The sequence below is a fragment of the Mytilus galloprovincialis genome, chromosome 12 (genome assembly GCF_965363235.1).
Source record: "Mytilus galloprovincialis chromosome 12, xbMytGall1.hap1.1, whole genome shotgun sequence".
NCBI lineage: Eukaryota > Metazoa > Mollusca > Bivalvia > Mytilida > Mytilidae > Mytilus > Mytilus galloprovincialis.
The window spans coordinates 9,986,168-9,997,925 of record NC_134849.1 but is presented as its reverse complement, the minus strand read 5'-3'; the positions used below and the strand labels follow the sequence as shown (position 1 = coordinate 9,997,925).

At 32.0% G+C, this 11,758-nt stretch overlaps 1 protein-coding gene across 1 annotated transcript; it reads right to left on the bottom strand.

Moving 5' to 3' along the window:
• Positions 1-1,613: 1,613 nt before the first annotated feature.
• On the bottom strand, positions 1,614-6,676 carry LOC143053569 (uncharacterized). Its single transcript, XM_076226374.1, has 2 exons — positions 6,131-6,676; positions 1,614-3,974 (listed from the first exon to the last, which is right to left on the bottom strand). Exons 1-2 carry the CDS (start codon positions 6,525-6,527, stop codon positions 1,753-1,755), a joined length of 2,619 nt encoding a protein of 872 aa, XP_076082489.1. The 5' UTR covers positions 6,528-6,676; the 3' UTR covers positions 1,614-1,752.
• Between the last annotated feature and the right edge of the window lie 5,082 nt (positions 6,677-11,758).

Here is an 11,758-nt window from a genome sequence, read left to right as displayed (position 1 = left end):
TCCATCATCAATGTTTAACACTAAATATTATGACAAGGGAGATAATTATCCATCAATGTTTGACACTAAAGATTGTGACAAGGGAGATAATTATCCATCATCAATGTTTGACACTACAGATTGTGACAAGGGAGATAATTATCCATCATCAATGTTTGACAATAAAGATTGTGACAAGGGAGATAATTACCCATCAATGATTTACACTAAAGATTGTGACAAGGGAGATAATTATCCATCATCAATTTTTTACACTAAAGATTGTGACAAGGGAGATAATTATTCATCATCAATGTTTAACACTAAAGATTATGACAAGGGAAATAAATATCCATCAATGTTTGATACTAAAGATTGTGACAAGGGAGATAATTACCCATCATCAATGTTTGACACTACAGATTGTGACAAGGGAGATAATTATCCATCATCAATGTTTGACCATTACGATTGTGACAAGGGAGATAATTATCCATCATCAATGTTTTACACCTAAGATTGTGACAAGGGAGATAATTATCTATCATCAATGTTTGACACTATAAAGATTGTGACGGGTGATAATTCTTCGTTTCCTTAGTATTATTAATTACCACGAGTAATTATATCTACAATTATACCAGACAGTGATGAAAGATATGCTTTATGAACAAATTAATACAAATGTACAATGAGTCAAATAACACCTGTTACAGTGATATTGTTGGCTTTTTTCAAAACTACCCCTACCCTTTTTTATTGGGAAAATATGCATCATTTTTATCAAATTGGGAAATTTATAATACCCATGAATTTGACTGGAACTTCAATTTGCAGACCCCCTTTCAAGAGGTAAACCCTTATTTGAAATAAGACCCCTTATTATCAGTGATGATACCTATGTAGACCCTCAAATCTGCAAATACAGTCATTTTAGACATGAAAATTGTTTAAATAAGTGTTTTTCAGTTTCAATTCATGCAAAATAACTACTGAGACTGCACTGTTTGGGAAAAAAATTGTCTTTTGGGGAATAATTTTAAGCCATTTTTTTTCCAAATTTGGATTTTTCTCCAGGGGAAAAAGCCTTTATTCTCCAGTAATTTCAGGCAAACAATATCACTGTGTTATGACAAAGTTTAATAAACAAATAAAAATCCATGAAAAACATTTAAAAAAACTAACAAAAAAAACCAACAAATATACATCTCCACCACTATCAAGGCATTTTTTATCGACAAAACTTCATGATTCTGTGACAAGTGTTAGTTATCATCATGATCTGTAAAATTAGGCCACAAAACCCAAAATTGTCTGTCATTTGTATATGTAGAACAAATAGAGGCATGCTAAAGTCACATTCTTTCATCTGTGGAACACTTGGAAACAGAACATATTTACATCATGTCTGTCATTTACATTTGTAGAACATCATGAACACATAGAGTCATACCAAAATATAATTATGTTTGTGAAGTCTACACGATTTTCTTTTTTCATTTACTATCATGACTGTTCATTATGTTTGTGAAGTCTACACGATTTTCTTTTTTCATTTACTATCATGACTGTTGTGCAAAAATGATGATAACCTGTTACTAAATAAACTCATCATTATTTCATAGATACCAGGACTAATATATATTTTTTTCTTAAAATTAAAAGTAAAAACCACCATGAAAATTTCAATTGACCAGTATTTGACCACTTGAAGAGTATTGTACGGGGCGGTAAATACCAGTGGTAAATACTGGGGTAGGTATTACCTTGTTTTTAAGAGCATGTCTGCCTGTGTAAATCTAGGCATTTTTGGTCATCAAACTCAGAACTACATAGAAAACATATATACACTGTATGATCATCTTCACAATGCACATGCAGGAGCTTCTTTGAATAAAGTATTTTCTGGCAGACTGGACAGCGATACCCTTGACCCTTTATATATACACAAGCTATAGAATGTTGACACAAATCAACCATACTTGTAAAGAATGCTGGGCATACAAAACACTGATAAGGAAAGTGCTTAGATTTAGCATGATAAGAAAAATCTTCAAAACAATCATTATCCTTCCCACATAATATACACCTAACAACACCAAAACCAGTTTTTATAATTTCAAAATGTACATTTTTACTCAACTTAAACTGTGTTATTAAATGTCTGTTATGTTTGCTTATTATTTCTGATTTCTGGTCTTCCTTTTTCACCTGATTACTTTTACATTCAATTTTATGTTGCAGTAAAGAATTCACAGTACAGAAAGCTGCTTTACAAACGGAACATGAATATGGATAACTTTTTTCTTTCTTTCTTTTCCTTCCTTTCTGTCGAATATCTTCATTTTCTACCTGAGAATTAGAATGCATTGTTTTTATATCAAAAGTAACGTCGCTTTCACTATTACATTTCAGCCTTTTCTTCATCCTGGATAAAGTTAAATCTGAACAGGGACGCTTATTCATTCCATTTTCTATCAAATCCACATGTACACTGTCTTTTTGAGGTTTAGTTTGTTTTACATTAACTGGATGCTTATTCATTTCATTTTTTATCAAATCCACACTGTCTTCTTTTTGAGGTTCAGTTTTTTTTACATTAACAGTAGTTGCCTCCCTTTCACAAGTATTATGATGTTTAATTAAGTCAATCATTCTAGGAAAAGCACTTGTACAGTTGCCACATGCATAATTATATTTGTACCAGTTTTTTTTCTTGATCTCCTGGTTTTGCTCTTTAATTGTGTGGTTGGAGTTCTTAACCATGATGACTTGATCATCTATGGTTGAATGACCATCATCATGATTAGATGCAGTAGGCGCCTGATGCATTGATGGTGTACGACTTGTACAGTCATCATGTTTAGATGCAGTAGACACTGTATGACTAGGGCTGTACTCTTCATCGAACCCAGAATTGTTTATTGGAAATATGTTCTCTTGCTTTGTAATATCATTTATGCACCTGTTTGTCATTTTGTTTATTAAAAGGTTCTGAAAAGCAGATTGGGCTTCTGAGGCTTTTCCATTAGAAGGTTTACTAGTACTAATTTCTTTGACATTAGAAGGTCTACTGGCCCTAATTTTTTTGACATTAGAAGGTCTATTGGCTCTAATTTCTTTGCCATTAGATGTGTTGCTGTTGCCTATTTCGATTTCTACGTTCTGCACTTTCCCTGTTACTTGGTTATACATGAACACAGGACTTCCTATTTGAGACTTTCCTCTTTCTGTCTGACCTTGAACCTGGTCACACACCTTTATATATTCCTTCTCTTTTTCTTTGTTTTGTTTTGTTTCTACGTTATATAGGAGAACATAAGTTTCCTTTTTAGTTTCAGCCTTTTTTGTTATCTTAACATCATACATATCAGGAAGGGCGTTTGCTTCAGAAGTCATTCTACGTGCACATGGCCATATTTCTTCAGGGGTGATTACATGTAACCTTGACCTATTGACATAACAAGGAAACTTAAAATGTTTTTTTTGTGCATGTTTTTCAAACTGATTTCGGTTTTGAAAAATCTTTCCACAGAGCAAACATTTGTATTTGAATACTCCATCTTCTCTGATTTTAAAATGCTCTCCTTCTTTTAACAGATAACCCATTTTCTGAATTTCTTTTGGTTTGCTTTTCTGAGTTTTTATTTCTCTTTGGTTTGTTTTACTAGTTTTTGCTGCCTCAAAGTCGTTTTCTTTAACTTTTGATTCTCCTTCAAACAGTTGTTTGTCCCCAGCCTCTGTTTCACATTCTATTATAAAAGCATTCATTTCAGCCTTTATGATAAGTACTTCACCTGTTTCAGGTTTAAACAAGGTAAAAGTTTTAGTGTCGTTTTCTGGTACAGACGTGTCTGTTATTGGTATGATAGTTTCTACCAGTCTGTTATCCTGTGTCCCTGTTCCAGGGTTATTCAGTGGCAAAGTATTTGCACTGGTTTTTAGTGGCTCCCTAGAATGTTGAATATGCATCATATCAGCTGTCTTTTGGAAAACTGCAAAATAAAACATTTCATTACTAAAAATTCAGTTCATTTATTATTGTGATTTTGAAGAATCGACAAACTTTTGAATTTATAACTATTAAGGTTTCAGGAAAATCTGGATACGGAATGGGTTATTGATATCAGAATTTTTATTATCGCGATACTCAACAAGTTGCAATATTTACATTGGTGAAAAAATTAAGAGTTGACAATAATGTCTGATGAGGTTTGACACAACTTTCTTTTTATGATTCATTCCTAAAATTTATTATGATGTCGAATTTTGTTTGGAAGATGAAAAAATCTGAATGGGGGGGGTCCTTCCATTCTGTATTCTTTTTTCTCTATTCTTTATAATTTTTGCCCATTATTCCATTATAAACTTATTTACACTTTTGGTATTTAGCTGTATTTTGCCTCTGAATGACCTTATATCACCTCCGAATAATCTTTTGACGACAAGCAACAATCACTTTTTAATTGTGATGTCAACTGTTTTGAATTTTGATGTCAAAGTTTACAAGAACCTGTGTGTTTATATGTAATGGCGGACAAATGTGCATACAAGTGTAAATACGTCTATTCATATGGCCACAAATTTTTACCCACTATTCTCTTTTCTGTATATCATGTACATGTATATCCCATCCAGACCCTGATATAGATGTTGGCCTAGTTTTATTCTTAGATTACCATTGTATGAATTTTTGCATTATTGTAAAAATTCAAATGTATGTTTCATGAATTACAGTGTGTAATACAAATAATGTTGAAAATCAAGATTTTGGGTAAAATCAACATTTTGTTGAATTATTTGTTATTCAATATGCATTTGGCTGTATAACTCTATATTTTTGTAACAATAAACCATTTTTTGAGACCTTTCTGAGTTTCAGCCATTCAATTCTTTATTTTTCTTCACAACTACATGGCTGACATTATTTTCTTTTTCAATCATTTAAATGATGTTATAGAAAAAATTCCTTGGAAACGTCATGACATCACAATACTTTAACGTAAATGGCACAATCAATTTAAACAAAAACTGCAATGTAAAATTGTGATTCATGAACTACAAAGTAAAAATATTTTCTTATTTATCCCTTATTTCATTGTATTTCATTATTTTGTATCTGCATTGTGTCATAGATCAAATTTATTTGTTCAGTGTATGTTCACTTGTGTTTATATATCTTTCGTTTGGGTTAAGCCCTTTCAATTGATATTTTGTAGTGTGTCTTTCTGTGTATGTAATGTTATGATGTTTCAGGTAAGGGTGAAGACTGGTTACAACTTACATGTACAGTAACTATTGAAACGTTTAAACCTGCTGCATTTGTTTCCACTGGTCAGCAAAAAATGGTCAGTAGTCATGTAAGTCAGGAACCTGATGTTCAGTAGTTGTCGTTTGTTGATGTGTTTCTTGTCTTTTAGACCATTGATTTTCCCATTTGAATGGTTTATTTTCCCACTTGTATGTTTGTCCATCTGATGAGTTAAGCCTTTTTCAACTGATTTTTATAGTTTGTTCTTAAGTTGTACTGTTATACCACTGTCCCAGGTTAGGGGGAGGATTGGGATCCCGCTAACATGTTTAACCCTTCCACATTATTTAGGTATGTGCCTGTCCCAAGTCAGGAGCCTGTAATTCAGTGGTTGTCGTTTGTTTATGTACATATGTATTGCATATTTGTTTTTCATTCATTTTTTTTATGTAAATAAGGCCATTAGTTATGTTTGAATTGTTTTACATTGTCTTATCGGGGCCTTTTATAGCTGACTATGCGGTATGGGCTTTGCTCGTTGTTGAAGGCCGTACGGTGACCTATAGTTGTTAATGTCTGTGTCATTTTGGTCTCTTGTGGACAGTTGTCTCATTGGCAATCATACCACATCTTCTTTTTTATATAATTTCATTCTTTGGGACCCTTTACAGCTAACTGTTGGGTGTGAGTCAACACTCTGTGTTAAAGGTTGACTTTGACCTACATTGTACATGTATAATGGTTTTTCTTTAATTTACAAACTGTGACTTGCATGGAGAGTTGTCTCATTGCCACTTATAATATATCTTCTTATACATGTTATATCTACATACTTGAGTTTTAATAGCCTACATGTCAGGCAAATTCAAACCTGAATAAAAAAAAAATTAAAAATCTCACCTGCTAATTCTGTAGAATCTGGTTCCCTTTTCAACATCTTATTCTGGTCAAAGTCACATGAGTCAAGCAAGGAACTTTCTAATTTTACTACTTTATTTCCATCATCTTCTAGCATGCCTATAAATTGATTTTCACTTTTTACAGCCCAATTTTCATCAGTATCAGCTATCAGATGTCCCATATTTACCGAGTTAAGAGGCAGAGGTTCTGTTTTAATGGTTACCGGTACATGGTTGTCATATTTATGGCAGTTGTACTCTACTTGTAACGTAACATTCTGATTGAGTGCAAGGTTCATTTCATGTTTACTTAAATCTGTATTGGTTTCCATGGTAACAACATCTGCTAAAGTTTCTACTGAATCTTGCTGTTCTGTTTTAATGTGAAGTGCTACCATATTTTTTGTTGTTGATATAATTTCACTTGTCAAAATTACTTCTTGTTCCTGATAGAGTTCTATCAGTTTCTGGTATTAACAAATGTAACTGTCTTAGTTCTTGTCTTCTCTGTGGTTTTTCTATTCCACCAATATTGATTTGACTGAGTTATCTTAGATATTAAAGTTGTACATGTTGTGATACACATCATCTCATCATACTCTGTAAAATATAAAAGATGTCAACCCTTAAAATCTTGTTTTCAAATATATAATATATATAGTTACAAATACATGTACATATATACAATGTATATTATATAAAAAAGAAATTAGGATATGATTGCCAATGAGACAACTCTTCACAAGAGTCTAAATGACACAGAAATTAACAACCAAAAGTATACTAGTAAGCTACAGTATAAACAGAATTTAATTAAGGAATGACTGTAATATTTTTCTGTCTATGAAGAAATAACATAAAAAATTTGGTGCACACTGAATAACTCGCGTAGCAGGTTTTTTAACAGTGTGCACCACATTTTTTATGTTATTTCGAATAGACAGAAAAAATATTACAGTCATTTCTTATAATTTAATTCTAAATTCCATTTTAAACCGTAGAAAACCATGAAAAAAACATTGATGACGTCACGGTCACATGATTAAATTATGTCTATGGGCTCATAACAAAATAATGTCAGCCAATCAGAAGACGCGTTACATCCAAAATTCAATTATTGGAATATGAATTAATGGGTCCCCCTTTTAAGGGAAAAATTTGGTTGATTTTACATTTGTATACAGAATAACTGAAGCATGACTGGAGATAATGACACAGATATGTTTATATAACATGTTGGGGGTCACATATGGGGGTTCTGATCCCAGATCCCGCTTACTGTTTTGTCAGATTCCTGTATCCCTCTTACGCTATGTATGTACAAATGTATGCAATTCTCATTTTTTCCCCTGTCCCGCTAGACTTCATTTGCTGTTTAAACAGCACAATAATTTGACTTTCACGTGTCACGCTATGTATATAATAAGTTTAACTCACAATAATCATGATAATTAAGATTCATCTGTCTCAATGTAGATGACATGAAAATGGTTCCCTCAGGGTTTTTATTCAGAATACAATAAAATATTTCCACTCATTAATAAACTGCACTTAAATGAATGCACTTTTTAATTCTTGGGAAAGGGCTTTAACTGAACATGGAGAAAAGCTAAAATCGTGAAAATCTAACTTGACCTGTAACTTGTCATAATAAACATGATAAACAATACACCAATATCAAATCAATATCTTCAAGCATGAAGAAAAAATGTCTGGAAAACTGATGGACAGATGGATGGACAGACAAACAGACAGACAAACAGACAGACAAACAGACAGGGTGCAAACCTAAAGTCCCTTCAACTTCCTCAGTAGGGGACTAAAAATGCAAATGCTTTTTAACAGAATGCAAAATACAATGTGCTATTGTCTTATCATAAGTGGTTCCCATTAAACTAATTTCTAAACAAAACTTTTATTTGTAAACTTCATACCTGCCAACTTTTCAAAATCTCCACGGGGGGATTTAAAACATTACATATAGATACATTATAAGTATTTTTTAACTAATACTACATTGTTTGAATGAGCATGTATGTACTTAAATACCCCATTTTACTCGTATGAATGCCTGTTTTGAGTTGTTCAGTTAAAAAAATAATGAGTTCCCGTAACATGTAAGGTTCATATACATGTGGACTTTAGGATTATGTACATTTGTACATGTACCCTTGTGTTGATTCAATGCTAAACATAAATGCATAGAAATTTTATAGAAAATCCACTTGTACTCTCATCGATCAAATTTGGCAATTCCATATTTTATTGATAAAAGGATTATTGCATGCAGTGCTAGCAATGATTTCCTTAAAACAAGTTTATAAATTTAAATATTGGTTAAAACCAATATAAATGTTAATATGGACCAATTCAAGTACACCTTCTAGGGTGTGCTTGACTTAAGTGGCTTAGCAAGAGATGTTTTTGGAATTTATAGGTTGTTTAGGACTTTTTGTAAACAATAAACACTATCTGATCATAGAAAAACAAGTGAGTAATCTATGTTTGAAATATTATAACAAAAATCTCTGTCTGAAAGTCTGTGGATTTTCTACAAAAATCTTGGTTTTATTTTCACCAAATTTTCTTTTTCTACTAAATGCAATTAAACTATAAATAACAAGAGGCTGTCACAACGACAGCAAACCGGATTTATTAATATTTATTTGTGTCCTGGCAATATCACAAGAACCATTACTGATGAATGGTGAAAGTGAAAATCGTCAATATCAAATTTGACCTCCATTTTGTCATCAGTATCAACATATTAAAATTTGACAAGCTTAGATTGAATGGTTCATGAGTAAATGCAACAACGTGAATGGAAACACCATTTTACGATCTTTTAAGAACCATAACTCCTGAACGATAAAAGTCAAAATCGTCATTATTTAACTTGACCTCTATTTTGTCATCAGTAACAACAAATAAAAATTTCAAAAGCTTTGGTTGAATGGTTCATGAGAAAATCCACGGACACGACTGGAAACACCATTTTTCAATCTTTCAAGAACCAGAACTCCTGAACAGTAAAAGTCAAAATCGTCATTATTGAACTTGACCTCCATTTTGTCATTAGTAACAACATATTAAAATTTAGGAAGCTTTGGTAGAACAGTTCATGCGTAAATGCACGGACACGACTGGAAACTCCATTTTTCAATCTTTCAAGAACCATAACTCCTGAACGGTAAAAGTCAAAATCGCCATTATTGAACTTGACCTTCATTTAGTTGTCAGGAACAACATATTAAAATTTGGGAAGCTTTGGTAGAACAGTTCATGCGTAAATGCATGGACACGACTGGAAACTCCTTTTTTCAATCTTTCAAGAACCATAACTCCTGAACGGTAAAAGTCAAAATCGCCATTGTTGAACTTGACCTTCATTTAGTTGTCAGGAACAACATATTAAAATTTCAAAAGCTTTGGTTGAACGGTTCATGAGTTAATGCACGGACAATATTTGATTGCCACCCGACCGGATGCCCGCCGTACATCCCCAAATCAATAACCGACAATTTTGTCACAAAAGGCTGCCCGACCGGCCGCCCGCCATACATCCCCAAATCAATAACCGACATTTTTGTCACAAAAATCCGGTTAATAATGCTTTGCACGAAATTTTCCCTTGGTATATTTACAAAATGGTCCATCCCTATTATTCATTATCTTAGCTGTTTTGATACTATTGCAGTTTGAAAATTTTGTAATTGACAGGCCACAGAAGAATTATAGTTATCTCGTACCATTGTAAACTTGTACCAATGTCAACTTGTACCACTGCTAACTCGTACCACTGCTAACTCGTACCACTGCTAACTCGTACCAACTTATTTAAATCATAAATGCATTCAATTGGAGTTTAATGATGAATATATACTTTAATAACACTCTATATATACGTCTGAAGTTGTAAAATGTACATAATTTGAAATTACAATGACCAATTTGTAGCAAATTTTCCTTGTCTAATTGGACAGAGAAAACCGTGGCAGATTGTTTTTGTTGTCTCCCTAGAACAGACCCTTTTCTTTTTTTTTAAACTTTAACCATGTTTACTGAAAACTATTTGATTTAATTTTTATCATTCAAAATTAGAAACATTGAATGGTTTGGGTATTTTTCTATTGTTTCTAAAAGGAGTTTCATTCAATGAGAGAATTTAATGATAAACATTATACATTTACTTTCCAAGCTGTTAAATTATATAACAACAATCAAAATTTAATAATATGATTAAACAAGTTGATTTATAGTTAATAATCACATAATCAAAGGAATTTAATATATAAAATTAGCATGGTCATTAAGAAATAACATTTGTATTTTTGTCTGTTTTCATTAAAATCTGGTATAAAATTATGAAATTTAAAGATATTCATTTTTTTCATAAAGATAGAAAAAAAATAATCATAAAACATTCGTATTTTTGTCTCAGTTTTCATGAAAATCTGGTATAAAATTTAAGTAATACAACTCTTTTTTTAAGTTAAATCTACAAAAAATAATCAGAAAACATTCGTATTTTTGAATATATTTATAACTTACATGTCAACCTCTGACAATGGGAAATCATGTCATGACATGACATGATATGTCAAAAAGCGTGTGAAAACGTGTGACGTAGATGCGGACTTGTTAATATGAATGTGGTAATGTTCATAATTTCATACAAATTTGTGAATATAAAAAACAATATATATTCTACTGTGAACTTTTATTGTATTAAACAGTGGTCTGTTACATGTATGTTGCTTTTAAAGCACCACCACTAGGCACATATTCAAAACAACTGCCAGTTTCAAGTTTAGTTACATTAACTTGATAACAGCACCCAATACAAATGTAACATAGTCAAGTTCTGATCAGAATTCAGTGTCAATTTCTTTATAATTGAAAAGGCTCTCCCACAGTAGGAATTGATATTTGACTGAATTAGCTTCTGACATCAAGATTTGAAAGAATGTCATAATGTTTGTTTTTTTGGCAATGTAAAATGACATCTATTATCTCTGTTATTGCTCCCATTGCTATTGCCTGGTTAAAACTGGGTATTTCATCAGAAGAAAGCTGGTACTATGAGAGCTGATCCAACAGTTCTGTGATGTTTTTATCCCCATGGCCTGTAGAAATCTGTTGCCGTGTTATGCTAGATTTGAAACTGAAATTGAAAAAGAAAAATGTTTTATAAATTTAATTTCCATTAGATAAACATGTTAAAATGCTTATTCAAATAGCTACATGTATTTTTTTTTTTTTTTTTTTATCATTGCAACATAGAATGCACAAATTATGCGTTACTTGTCACTCGATCATTTAAACTCGAACTCCAAAATATAATTTATAAATCTTGAATCTTGCCGTACACATCGTTTTGGCTTAACAATCGGCACTTTGGACGACGGTACAGGCCCTGAAAGTGACCTCTTTCTGTGCACATTTCCCCTATAAAGTGAAATTGAAAGGAAGTCACAAAATCGTTAAAACTAATCACAAACTACTTACCTTTTACTATTTGTCCATATAGAAAAATAAATACGGCAGCCAAGCAATTACTTCGAACTTTTCGGTATTTATCGCCGAATGAGGAAAAAACCCGAGAATAGCGATATCACTAACGACCAAA